The sequence below is a fragment of the Primulina eburnea genome, chromosome 2 (assembly GCF_022965805.1).
Source record: "Primulina eburnea isolate SZY01 chromosome 2, ASM2296580v1, whole genome shotgun sequence".
Lineage (NCBI taxonomy): Eukaryota > Viridiplantae > Streptophyta > Magnoliopsida > Lamiales > Gesneriaceae > Primulina > Primulina eburnea.
Window position 1 is genome coordinate 16,840,570 of NC_133102.1, and position 14,269 is coordinate 16,854,838.

At 37.2% G+C, this 14,269-nt stretch overlaps 1 protein-coding gene and 1 long non-coding RNA gene across 6 annotated transcripts; both read right to left on the reverse strand.

Annotated features, from left to right (window-relative positions):
• Nucleotides 1-8,878: 8,878 nt before the first annotated feature.
• LOC140824615 (uncharacterized) lies at nt 8,879-9,428 on the reverse strand. Its single transcript, XR_012116396.1, has 2 exons — nt 9,220-9,428; nt 8,879-9,117 (listed from the first exon to the last, which is right to left on the reverse strand). It is a non-coding gene; the product is annotated as an uncharacterized lncRNA (long non-coding RNA).
• Nucleotides 9,429-9,851: 423 nt separating this feature from the next.
• Nucleotides 9,852-12,243, reverse strand: LOC140824616 (uncharacterized). Of its 5 annotated transcripts, none has more exons than XM_073186190.1 (4): nt 11,620-12,243; nt 10,424-10,465; nt 10,144-10,200; nt 9,852-10,038 (listed from the first exon to the last, which is right to left on the reverse strand). In XM_073186190.1, exons 1-3 carry the CDS (start codon nt 11,834-11,836, stop codon nt 10,163-10,165), a joined length of 297 nt encoding a protein of 98 aa, XP_073042291.1. In that variant the 5' UTR covers nt 11,837-12,243; the 3' UTR covers nt 9,852-10,038; nt 10,144-10,162. The 5 variants fall into 5 exon arrangements, 4 of the variants coding, with proteins under 4 accessions (XP_073042291.1, XP_073042288.1, XP_073042290.1 ...); XM_073186187.1 differs by having other exon boundaries at nt 10,331-10,465; XM_073186189.1 differs by having other exon boundaries at nt 9,852-10,200.
• Nucleotides 12,244-14,269: the final 2,026 nt, after the last annotated feature.

A 14,269-nucleotide genomic window follows, 5' to 3' on the forward strand; every position in this document is an offset into this window, starting at 1 on the left:
ATGAATTATATCGATGCCGTTAGGGATTGATTCATTCCTATCGACTGAGATTCGGTATAATTATTATTATTCAGACATCGGGATCCCTAGGATAGAGTTGAGTCGAGTCTGAGACGACGCGTCAGTGGAGTCGAGTCTGAGACGACGCGTCGGTTGAGTTGAGTCTGATATGACATGTTGATTTACATTGTTTATGCCATTCATGATTATTGAATGTTTGATATTGATTTATGTATTCCGATTTGATACAGGTTAAGAATATTTCTTAAATATGCTGTCGTATATGCTTTTATATGATCACATGTTTACATGGTTTATACTGGGATATTTATATCTCACCGGAGTTATCCGGCTGTTGTCTTGTTTTGTATGTGTGCATGACAACAGGTGGGGCAGGTTCAGGGTCAAGAAAAGAAAGAGGCTGGACTAGATAGCGTGGAGATCCGGGCTTCGAAGCAACTTAGGATTCAGCACTGATATGTAGTTGAACCTAGTTGAATCCTTGTAGATAATACAGGATGTGTATGTTTATGTTTAATATGTAATTTGAATTTAATTACATTACGTTTCCGCTTTGTATATTAAAAGAAAAATTTTTAGACCCTGTTTATAATTGATTAATTAGTCCCAATGATGATTAAGAACTTGATTAGCGTCCGGGTCCCCACAACAGGTGGTATATATACCCACGCACATGCAAACTGACGAGTGGCTCTTTCTTCATGCAACACGTCTCGCGCTCGAGCGGTAAGAAAGTACCGCTCGGGCGCGAGCTCGGCGCTCGGGCGGTGACAATCTGCCGCCCGGGCGCGAGGCTCTCTGTCCGGATGCTCCTCCATTGGCGCTCGAGCGGTACTATTCTACCGCTCGGGCGCCACCTCTTCTGCCCGAGACTCTTCTTTGTTGAATATTGGCGCTCGGGCGGTCTCTTTCTACCGCTCGGGCGCCACCGGTTCTGCCCAAACATTACATAACTCATATGCTTTAACCAATTTGGTTCCAGAGTGGTCTAACTATACTCACATCCGTTCATCGTCGATAAATCATCTCAGATTACGTTAATCATCTCAGATTACGTTAATCAAATTCTTGGGCATTACATTTCTCCCCCTCTAAGATATGATTTCGTCCTCGAAATCACAGGCAATCAAATCATATCAATAAGAAGGTATACAGAAGAAGCTAACTAAATAACACATATCAGTGAAATAACTCTGGGAATCTCTATCTCATATCAGACTCAATTTCCCAAGTATCTTCTTCTATGCCCTGACAACTTCACTGAATCCTCATATGAAGTATCAATAAAGATAGTTCTCGTCTCAATAAAGAGAAAATCACCATTTCTTTCCGTACAACGTTTTGAAAGAAGCCATTTCAATACTCGTCCGATAGCTATTATTGTACGAAAACTCCCAAAGTGGCAGTGTATCTTGCCAGCTAGCGCTAAAATCAAACACTACTGTTCTCAGCATATCTTCCAATGTCTGGATTATCTGCTCAGTCTATCCATCGGTCGATGGATGATATGTGGTACTAAGATGTAGCTTCGTACCTAGTGCTTAATGCAAACTATGCCCAAAGTGCGATATAAACCGAGAATCATGGTCTAAAACAATCGACTTTGACACTCCATGCAGTCTGACCACTCATCTGACATAAATTTCAGTCATCTGGTCATATCGGTACATCATCTTGTACTGAATAAGGCATGCGAATTGGTCAATCGATCAATCACAACCCAAATCGCATCACAACCTCGGGAGGATCTCAGTAATCTCATTACAAAATTCATGGAATTGTGATCTCCTTTCCTTACAGGAATAGTCAAACTCTGTAATAGTCCTTCGGGTTTCATTTTCTCAGTCTTCATCTGTTGGCAATTTAGATATTTGGCTACAATTTCAGCAATATCAGCTTTCATTTGTTTCCACCAACACCGTCTTCTATCTGATTCAAACCCGAATTCAGAATAGCAACACTATTCAGTCGGATTCAAGACATCACTCATTAGTACCGATCTGCTAAACTCATAAAACCGCAAATATCTGACACTGATATTTACCTTGGTCAACTAAGCACGGTTAACTCAATCTCTCTGACTGAACTCAGATCTGAAATCTTATCAGGGGAAAACATGACTAACTTTCATATCATTGGTAAATCAGCAAATGATAGACTCAATTTCAGTAAATCAACTGAATACATAAGGAGTCATTCTGCTCCTTTCTGTACTAATCGAATCATAGTTAGTAAGAATTATCAAAGGAATTATCGTACAATATTCATCCTTTGGCCATCTCAGGTTCAATTCCCACCATCTTCTGGAATTAATCTAGGGTAGCTCTGTACTTGATCCGCATATCAATATCCGTAATGCAGTCCCAAACTCAGACATCATCGGTACAATACTAGCTACCATATATTCTAACTCGATCTCATTCTTATCCTACTGTAGTATACCAGATCTAACAGAACTCACTGATACCAGATCTTTTCTCAAAGGAACAGAAACATATACTACAGTAACTAGGGATTCAACAGATAATGCAGGGATCAATGCAAATTTTTCAGAAATAAAAATATGTGAAGCACCGGTATCCCTCATTACATATGCAGGATAATCAAACAAATCAGTTACCTGCAACATTGTCATCTGGTGCTTCCTGAGCCTGCTCCTCGGTCAAAGCAAATACTCTGGCCTGCTGTCTAGGAGGCTGGCCAAATGTCTGGCTTCCTCCCGGCCTCTGCTGTGACTGAGATGGTGCTGGCTGAAATGAAGGAACAGCAGCTGATTGTCTACTCCACTGTGCTACTGATCCAGATGATTCGACTCCCTGGAATCTTTGGGAACCCCTCTGTGGACACACTCTGGAAAAGTGTCCCTGTTGTTTGCAGAAGTGACAACTACCAAGTACTCCTTGGCATTGTTCAGTGGAATGTCTCCCTCCACAATTTCCGCAGTAAACACCAGTATAACTCTGCTGAGAACCACTAGAACTAGAAGAACTTCCGCTAGACTTCTTAAATTGCTTTCCTCTAGCCTTTAGAAAATCTTTCTTTCCGCTACTGCTACTACCACCCTCGAATCGGGGAAGTGGTTGCGGTGGTCTCGACACTGGAGGAACAAATTCAGCTCATCTCTGCCTTATCAGACCCGCTTCAGCGCCCTTTTCTCTATTCATGGCATCTGCAAAGTTATTCGGTCGCCCTGTGTTCACCAATGTAAAAATATCGGGATTCAGGCCATTGATGAACTGATCAGCAACGGCTTCGTCATTTTCAGACACATGTGGAGCAAACTTCAACAAGGGAGAGAACTTGGTCACATATTCTTCAATGTTCAGCTGAACCTGTCTCAAATTGGCAAACTCCGCCCCCTTGTCTTTTCTGTACGATATTGGGAAAAATCTCTGATAAAACTCAGTTTTAAATATATCCCAAGTAATAATCGTACCTCGTTGCTCCAAGGCCCTCTTCATCGTACTCCACCAGCTCTTTGCAACATCATGCAACTGGTTCCCAATCAACTTAATTCGGCGCTCATCGCTATACTCCAGCAATTCAAACAGCTTTTCGATATCATTCAGCCAACTCTCACACTCAACTGATGTCTCAGTACCTTTCAGAGTGGGTGGTTTGAATGACTGAAACCTCTTCAGCAAGGTTTCCATGGGAGTCGGTGTTACATCCATTGGAGGATTCGATGTACTACCCTGTTCTGGAATTCGTCTAGGAGGCATAACTGAAACTCAAAAGGATTAGTAACTCAATCCAACAAACCTGTTTCAATTCAGCCCCTCCTCCGATCATCTTACTGCTGATCGATAATCAATTCAGATTTGTGCCCAATAATACATATTACAAAATCAAATCAGATAAATCAAGTAACATGTATTATATAAAGCAGTAAGCATGCTAGCATTCACAAGCAAGGAAAGAAACACATTCTACCCCGCTCACTATCTTCTATCTCAGTCTCAAGAATCCACAGTTCTAGTACCTATGGCTCTGATACCACCTGTTGTGGGGACCCGGACGCTAATCAAGTTCTTAATCATCATTGGGACTAATTAATCAATTATAAACAGGGTCTAAAAATTTTTCTTTTAATATGTAATTTGAAGTTAATTACATTACGTTTCCGCTTTGTATATTAAAAGAAAAATTTTTAGACCCTGTTTATAATTGATTAATTAGTCCCAATGATGATTAAGAACTTGATTAGCGTCCGGGTCCCCACAGTTGACTTGCATGATGTGTGCTAGCATGATTTATCGCTTTCCCTATTACATGTTGTTTGTTATCTGAGTTGATTGCAGCATGTAATGGTTAAGCCTGAATCAGAACCGAGTCTGGATCAGAGGTATATGATCAGAGGAGGGCTGAGACAGACTGTATAGATTGGGTACTAATCTGGTTGATATTCAGATATACCGCCTTGGAGATTTCTAGAAAGGGGTAGCACTTCGTCTGAACAGATAGATGCATCAGAAAAACAGATGGAAGTAAAGTTGGCAGAATTTCATTTATTTCAGCCGCCGATTCTGAGTGGTACCGAGACATCTGAAGATTGTCAGAACTGGTTTGATCATATAGAAATCTTGTTTGATTTACTTGATTGTACAGATGAACAGAGGGTTAAAATGGTGCCTTATCAGTTACGAGAAGCCGCCAGGAGTTGGTGGATTACCAGTAGAAGAATGTGGGCACAGAGAGGTACAATGATTTCGTGGGAAATATTCAGAACTGAATTTTATCGAAGATTTTTCTCAGTCTCGTACCGAGAGGACAAGAAAGCAGAGTTTGAGAATTTGAGCCAAGGGCAGTTGAATATTGATGAATATACCGCCAAATTCTCTACTCTACTGCATTTTGCTCCTCATTTAGCTGGGAATGATGAAGCTGTAGTGAATCAATTCATCAGAGGGTTGAATTCAGAGGTAGTTGCATTTATGAATTTGCAACGACCTTACCATTTTGCTGATATCTTGAGTAGAGCAAAGAGAGCGGAGATGAGTCTGATTAGACAATTGACCAGGTTGTGTGTGAAGCCACCCCAGACACAGCAGTCCCCTCTTAGAATTGAGCGTGGCAGCACGAGTGGAAAGCAAGATTTGCTGAAAGTTCAAAAGAAGCCATTCAAGAAGTTGGGAAGTGGTTCCTCTAGCTCGAGTGGTTCTAGCCCGAGTTATATTGGAGTGTATTGCAGCACTTGCGGAGGAAGACATCCCACGGAGCTATGCCAGGGAGTTACTGGTAGTTGTCGTATCTGTCGACAGCCGGGGCACTTTGCTAGAGTTTGTCCCCAGAAGCGTTCCTGAAGAATTTAGGGAACAGAGTTTAATGGAGAAACCGACCCAGAAATTCATAACAGGTACTATTCTTTATGATTAGATTGCATATGTATCGATATATACTAATGCATTCCGTAAGATTATCTTTGACTAAGTTGCATGGAGATATGCTGTATGTGTTGGGTTGTTTGTACTGTAGTATTGATTTCCTTACTGTTTGGAGGAAATATGGATCTCAAAGATTTCTGTGACTATTTTATACTACAGTGAGATGAGAAGGAGAGTGAGTTAGATCATGATGTACTTGTGTTTGCTGATTTGAACGCATTATTGATATGCATATGTTGAACAAGTACAGACATATTGTAGAATTTTTCCAGAAAGGGTAAGATTCAGACCAGAAACGATTGATCAGTGGAGAAACCACGATAATGATTCTAGATTTAGAATTCCTTTGATATCGGTATTGTATAGGACTCGATTAATACAGAAAGGAGCAGATTGCATCCCTATGTATTCAGTAGATCTACTGAAATCGAGCCTAACATTGGCAGATTTGCCAGTGATATACGAGTTGGCAGATGTTTGGCTAGATAAGATTTTAGATGTGCTATATCAGAAAGATAGATTTCAGAAGTGAATTTAGATTAGATACTGAATGTATAGAATGATATAGAATGAATTGAAAGATCAGTAGAAGAGTACCAACCAAGAGTTACATCTGATTTAGTTTTTTCTCTTTGGTATGTGTTAGTATCTTCAGAGATGTTCTGATGATTTTATACTCATTGTCTCTATGAGATTTGATATAATTGCAGTATTTGATTGATCGAATCGAATACCTGAAGATTTTATTGAATATTCTGAGAACTGTGATGATTGTATACAGAAATTATTCAGATAAGAATCATAATTGAAACAGATTGTATTCAGAATATGTGATATCTGCAGTTTGTATACCGATTTATTTGCACCGTTGAGACAGAAATCAGTGACTGTAAACGACATAGGTAACAGATATATCAGAATTAGTAGAGATGTCAGAAAGTCAGAAATGCTGAGTTTTACAGATTTTCTTATTCTCTTATTCCCTTATTATGTTATATCTGCTTGCGTATTGTGATTACTCGAAATCAGTATTTGAGACATCTTATATTGTTTGGGAGCATATTCTATTTGCAGATGAGATATAGCAGATGATTTGGGCACTGTGAAGATTGATCAGTAGTCAGAATTATCAGTATTGCCAGCAATCGTTGTTCTATGAGTTTTCTTAAACTCACTAGATCTGTATAGGCTGTTTTTATCTTGAATCTGATTGATATTACTGTAGTTTGCATGTATGTTTGATACAGAATATTGTAAACAGTTGAGAGTTGCAACAGTTTAGAAATGTAATCAGAATGCTCAGAATTGTATTTCGATAATCAGAACAGAGTTTCGATTAGGGCAACCGATAGGTGAATTGTGTTTGTATAAGATTGATTAGCTTGTGATATCCGAATGTTTCAGAATTGTATAACAGAATTGATATTTATAATCAGAGCCGAATACCAGGTAGGTATTTCTTCTTTATTTTATATGTTATTAACTGAATTGTTTATATCAAATAGTTCGAATCAGAAAGAACAAATATTGTCAGAAGCTTACAGCCATGGATTCAGGGTTCAGTCTGATGATTGAGAATGTATTGTATTCGAACAGATAGTTTTGATATAGAAAGATGAAATCAGTTATAACAGAATTGTATTAAATGTTGGCAGAAATTGTATTGATATGTAAGAATCGCTAACAGAAAAGACAGAAAGATAGAAATCAGAAGATTTATTACAGAATTGTATGTTTTTAAATAGAAATGGGAGTACATTTCTATGGCTTTGGTAATAAAATTACCGCCATTTTCTACAGATTGTGATATGATATGATTAAGATTGACAGATTGTTCAATCTATATCTATCAGTTTGTGCCAGATTACGTACAAACAGAACTAGATGACATAGATCGATGTCAAAGAAAGGTTCAGATGGAACATAAAATTTAAGTAGATTATATCAGATTGTGATTTTGCTTGAGTTTGTATTCGTGATAGAGTATATCATGAATTCTCTCTTAGATTGTTTCACAGATTGACAGGCAGTCAGAATGTGTTATCCAGAGATTGGAAGATTTTTGTACAGCTTTAGTGCTGGATGTTAGCACTAATTGATATAATTCAGTATTACTGTGTGACAATAGCTATCAGCTTATCAGAAGAGTAATGAGATAGTATAGACAAGACAGTATACGATGAGTACTACAGATTTCTTTTGAAGACAATTCGAAGAAAGATGCAGATAGTTCAGAATGGACAGATTTAAGAAACCAACGTCGGATGATGACGATTGGTAGTTGAAGCTAAAGATTGTTTATGTCTTTGTTTGAGGTAAACAGATTTGTTAACAGCTGATGATACTGATATGTGATAAGCTGTAGATCGGTTTATACGGATGTTGTATAGCCAGTATGATGAGATTGATTTTGTCAGAACTAGTTTGAGAAGTATTATGATATGATACTTAATGAATTCTTATTCCTGCTAGGAATCAGATATTTGAGTTCTGGTTTAAACTCTGTACGCATTTCTTCTGATATATCTGAATTGATTGTTATGAGTTCGAGGACGAACTCAGAACTAAGAGGGGGAGAAATGTAATGCCCGAGATGTAATTACGGTAATCAGATGTTGATTAATTGACATAATTGAGGTTATAGGAACTCAAATGACGAAGCCGGGCGTGGTGTATTTTACACCGAGATGTTCGACCTAACATCTCAACATGTTAGTTTGAGATTATTGATTTTGAGTGGACATGATTATAACCAGGTTATTTTAAGATTAAATTGAGATAATAATAGTGTTGGGCGAAAGTGACTCGCCCGGGCGGACTTTTTTGACCGCCCGAGCGAGAGTGCCTAGGAGAAGAGGGCCGCGAGTCACTCGCCCGGGCGGATGTTTTTGACCGCCCGAGCGAGGCTGCTGGAATGGGCGAGGGCCGAGAATTACTCGCCCGGGCGGCAACTTTTGTCCGCCCGAGCGAGTAACGTGTAGCTTGAAAGGCGAGCCACTTGGCCTATTGCATGTTCGTGTGTATATATATACTAGCCACCGAGGCACACGCGTTGCGTGTGTCATGAATATATGACATTAAGATATTAAACCTTCGTGATTGCCCAACACCATGACTGTAAAAAAATTTGTACTTGATCCATGAAAAGCAAGGGATTAAAAAGCTTAAATAAATATGCAAAACTCAATTTGTTATCTCACATGATAAATATGTTGATATTAAAAATAATATTATTTTGAATCAGTAATATCATATCATATGAAATAATGATAAATTTCAATGTAAAAAAAATAAATAAATAAATAGGCAAAAAATTGTCTAAAAATATGAGAATATCATTAAACTAAAATTTATTGAATATAAAAAACCTAAAATTTGTCTTCTACATTCACCTACTAAATTGAAAAAAATATTCAAGTGATAGATATCCTTAAGAATTTTATACATAAGCTAAACCTTTTTATGGTCAAGCGTAATAAGAAAATATTCATTTTATCGAATCATACTATAGTTCAACCTAAACACACAAAATAAATAAAACAATCTATTAAAGCGTGCTATAAAAATTCGATATGACAGAACAAAATGTAAACTACTGCAAAGATTTCGCTAAATACACGATAAATAAATAAACATTTTAGAAACATTTATTTTCCCGTAATGGAAAGAACCCGAAGGGTTTCGCCTAGCTGCATTTGATGTCAGGTTCCACCTGTGAACACCGTTTCAAGTGTAGTTTTCTTGATAAATATTTGATGCATTGCATATTCATTTGCTGGTTTCTTTCAAACTCATGACTAAGATCTTGGAGTACCTGTAAGTTATGGCTTGGGCAATAGACCACTCCATTTGGGGAGGTTGACCAGGTGGTAAGGATCCAGAAACATAACAAAATTTCTAAAATATACAATGACAGAACAAAATGTAAACTACTGCAAAGGATTTCGCTAAATACACGGTAAATAAAAGCATTCGCTAAATACAATGTAAATAAATAAACTTTTCTAAAATCCTTAAATAAACATCCTTAAATGAAAAAAATCAGTTTAAAATTTAATGAGGGTCGTAGTTGTCTATCATTTTGTAAAAGATAAAGCTCACACGTCTCATACCTCAAAACAAAACACCAAAAACAAATGAAATCATTATATTGGCGTAGTATTTTTTTTTTGTTGAATATTAAATTCAAGTATGGAGAAGGCAGTATTATTTTTTTTTGTTGAATATTAAATTCAAGTATTGAGAAGGCAGTATTATTTTTTTTGTTGAATATTAAATTCAAATATTGAGAAAGCATCATGGAACATTGAGTTACGAATCCAAACCAAAATTATGCAAAATCACAAAGGAATAAAAATTATAATGTATGACTGTTGAAGCCCGTATCAAAATATGTAAATTGAACTTTAATTTTTAACATTACATTCATACATATAAGATGGCTGGCATTTAACATTACATTCATACATATATTATTCAACAAAATATGTAAATTGAACTTTAATTTTTATGACAAATTCAGATGAAATAAGCAATGAACTAAGGGATATTGGGTTTGAATTTCTTGAACAAATTAGGCTCCGGTGAGGATGAAACTGAAGGATTTTTTGTCTCTGCCCACGAATCATTAGAGCTTTCACCAAAAAAAACGAAACAAATACCGTAAATAAAAGAGGATAAATAAAAAAAAAAAAGAAGAAAAACTATACAAAAATGAAGAAGTCTCACCATTTCTTACCTTCTGAACAAAAATATACTTAAATAACTCTCTCCGAAGCGCTCAGAACCATAGCACCTGCAAAATCAAACAGCAGAAAATATATTGAGGAGTATCTGTTTCTTGAAAGAGGGGTGCGGAATACATTGACCAACAGATAAATTAAGGGGGAAAAAAGACGAAGAAGCTGAAGGAGGAGAGAGGCGACCAGAAATTACGATTATGGTGGCTTTGTTAATCTCTTCTATGGTGAATTTAACACTACCAGGTTCTTTTGAGTGAGTTGAAGCATTTGAATTACCATAAATGACGCGTCTCCTCTCGTTGCCCGAAGTTGAAGCACCTGATACAAAAAATATCGACGAACCATACAATTCCTTATTCATATTCAACTTGCATTCCGGCATCGAATGCGGAAGAGGGTGGCATCTTCAATTTAAAATTGTATCTGAAAGTGATTTGAGCCGCACAATAGCATAAAATTAAGTTCCTGGGGATTTTTGTTTCTAGTGAATTATCTTACGTGAATAAATCATGACAGAGAGACATTTTGTATCCAAAGAAACATGATCATCAAACAATGTGTATCAGCAAAATCATCTTTTTCATAATATCTGTAATCCTATTCAATTGGCAAACTTTACATGATACGATTTCATCAATCAATTCCTTTTTGCAAAAATCTGAGCATATCAACCTCTTCAATGCCATACAGCACAAACTGCGTAAATTTTTTTAGCAAGTCCCTGAGGCTCCCCCCAATTAATGAAAGTTTGTGGAATAACCAATCTTCCTTTTTGAAAAATAACCCACCGTGCATTCAAAGACAGTTTGGAACGGATTTTATTTGCCGAAAGTAGTGATGTATGTGTCTCTTAAAGTATGCCTATATGAGAAGCTGAGAGCTAGAATTTATATCCATTCGAACCTGGTTTGCCAATATGATATAAAGTTGTGTTATTTACTGAACCGAGCCATAGCTCTGCCGCAAGAACTATCGTAAATGAGTCCCTATCGTTCCTTGAACGATGCAATGTCTACTACTCTCTACTTGGGGGATTTATCTCTATCTCAATGTTTCTAGTTAGTTCGTGGCGAGAATTCAAGCTCTACCAGCTAAATATTTGAAACTATTCAATACAGTTTCTGTGGCACCATTGGCTTCCTATTTGCTCTACCGTTGTCCGCGGGTCTGCTGACACTTCCGGCAGATCTATAATTTGTTCGCTTAATTTCTTTAGTCTATGATCTCAATTATAGCTCTTCGTTATCTTAATTTCATTACTTTATCTCAACTAATATTTGTAATTGTTATAATCATACTCAATATTTTTTCGAACAATTATTTCAGACCAAAAACTATGCATCAAAGCAACACGTAAGAATAATTTAAAAAAAAAAAACACGCCAAATCTGATAGAAACACCCTATAAATGCACACAGACAAAGAAAGCTTCAAGACATTTATTAAAAAGTTTACAAAAAAAAATCGTTTACCAGAAGAATCAGTGAAGACGTTGCTCGTGCTTTTCGACGAACAAACAGGAGTGAAGCATCCCAGCAGAGTGTCGGTGATGGAGCGGATAGCGCTCCTAGAGGCTGCGCTTTGGAAAGATTCCGAGTAGGATGCGGAGGAAGCCAACGAATCTGCCACCTCATCCAGTGTATTGATGGCGGAGCCCCTCCGTACACCGCCGGGACGTGGACTTTTCATGGCGAATCAATCCAATTGTACGACAATTAGAGAATAGAAAGAGATGGCGGTTAAGCTTGCAATTATGGTATTGAAATGCAGCCCGGAGGGTTTAGATCCAGTTATACTGGCGAAAGCGTCGGATCTAAGAAGTTTCGGTTTTTTCCAACACCCCAGTGTCAACACCCCAGTGTTAGGGAATTTATCGTCTTTGTCGGTCGGACTGTTGCTAAGCGCGCCTCTCCTGGGCAACGGCAGTCCGTGCAGCATGAAGGGTTTGAAAGGGAAGTTTTGGAGACGGTTTTGGAGACGTGGTGTTATTTGGATAGAAAAAAATATTAAGCAAAAGGGTAAAATGGTCAGAAAAATTTGGTGTCCGCACATGGCAGTTTGTATAAGCATCGGAACTTTAATAAAATAGTAGAGATATATATACATGCATATCAGAAACGAATTTTCAGAAAGGAAAAAGAGAGAATCGAGGAACCGAGGGAAGATTTGGAAATTGTGAACGATCCGCCCGTCTGTTTTTGAATTCGACTTCGGTATCGTGTTCCTTGCGACGACAGCTACAATTGGATGTAAGTTTTGTTACGTTTTGAGATGTTTTGAAAATATGATGTTGCTAGAATTGAATATGATTCAGATATGATGTTTCTGATACCGTAGACATTATAGAATCGAAGACAGATTAAAGAACAGACTGTTTTTGTAATTGTTATGATTTTCGAAAGATTTTGATTGAGATTCTATATCAGAATTGTATTAGTATTCAGAGTATGAATTGTATTGACACAGATTATGAGCTCCAGTATTATATTTGTGATGTTCAGATTGACGGGGTTATTCAGATTGTGTTATTATGTCGTTGAAACATCAGCTGAGTTAGATTGATCAGATTCAGATATGATTTCGATTAGATTGTGATAGTATTGATATGATTCAGATTGTATACTGAATTGAGTACTGATCAGAACAGATTGTGAATTGAGTTATTCACTGATACTATGTATTCGATATTGTCATTTCAGATTGGATATGGACAGAGTTGAATACAGGTCATCGTCTTCGTCAGACAGGGAAGACAAAGGTATAATTCATGTGATATTTGGGAAGATATAACTCAAATCAGATCCTATTTGAGTTTCCCAATTAAATCACATACTAGACCTATTGTTTTATTGTTTATATCTAGATATGATTATGATTGTTTATAGATTTGTTTATAGAACTTGTATACAAATCTTGCTATGCTTGTTTACAGATCATGTGGCATTGCATTAGAATGATTATGCTTGTTTACAGATTGTGTATTCATGCATTAAGATAGGACAGTCTGGAGATCAGGCAGACTTCTAGAAGTTCGGCGATATCTCAGCTTAGGGGAAGATCACCGCCCCTTTGTAGATGCGGATACAGATCAGGCCGAAGTCTAGGAATAAGACGTACAGCACCTCGATTGATAGGGTAGGTGACAGACAGTGACGTCTTATTCACACCGGGATCCCTAGAGTTATAGATCGAGTCAAGTCTAGACATGATTTGATTAGAATTGCATACTTATATGGATGTGGCTCCTAGATCATGGGACCCATCATTACTGCTTTCAGTTGGGTTAGCATGTTTTATGATTAAGATTGTTTATATGCCTGTTTATCTGAATTGAGTTGCATGCTTATTTGATTAATTTCATAGACTATGAAATAGATTGTTCTATACATGATAGCATGTTTTATGATTTAGTTTGTTTATATACATGCTTACCATGTTTTATACTGGGATTTATTCTCACCGGAGTTATCCGGCTGTTGTCTTGTTTTGTATGTGTGCATGACAACAGGTGGGGCTGGATCAGGGTCGAGATGACGATGAGAGAAGACGAGTTAGCGTGGTGATTCCGGACTTGTAGCAGATATGGTTTATTACTTGAATTTAGTAATTGAACCTTAGACTTAGGTTGTACAGTATTGTACTTTTCTACTGAACTGTAGTTGTTATATAGAAATGTATATATTGTTTAGATTCCATTACCTTCCGCATTTATATTTTAAAAAGAAAAAAAAAAATTAGACCCTGTTTTATCTTAATTGATAATTAAATCCCAAAGATGATTAAGAAGAAGATCAGCGTCCGGGTCCCCGCAGTTTGTCCATCTGTTTGAGGATGACAAGTAGTAGATTACAACAATATTGAGCAAAGTTTAGCCCATAAACTAATCCAAAAATAGAATCCCTCCCCTTCTTAGTCCTAGGCAACCCCAAAATAAAGTCCATAGAAATGTCAATCCAAGTTCTTTTTAAGAATAGCACGCAAAAGTGTTCTCAAAGTTCTATTTACAACTTCAGTTTGTCCATCCGTTTGAGGATGACAAGTAGTAGATTACAACAATATGGAGCAAAGTTTAGCCCTTAAAGTAGTCCGAAAATAGAATCTCTCCCCTTCTTAGTCCTAGGC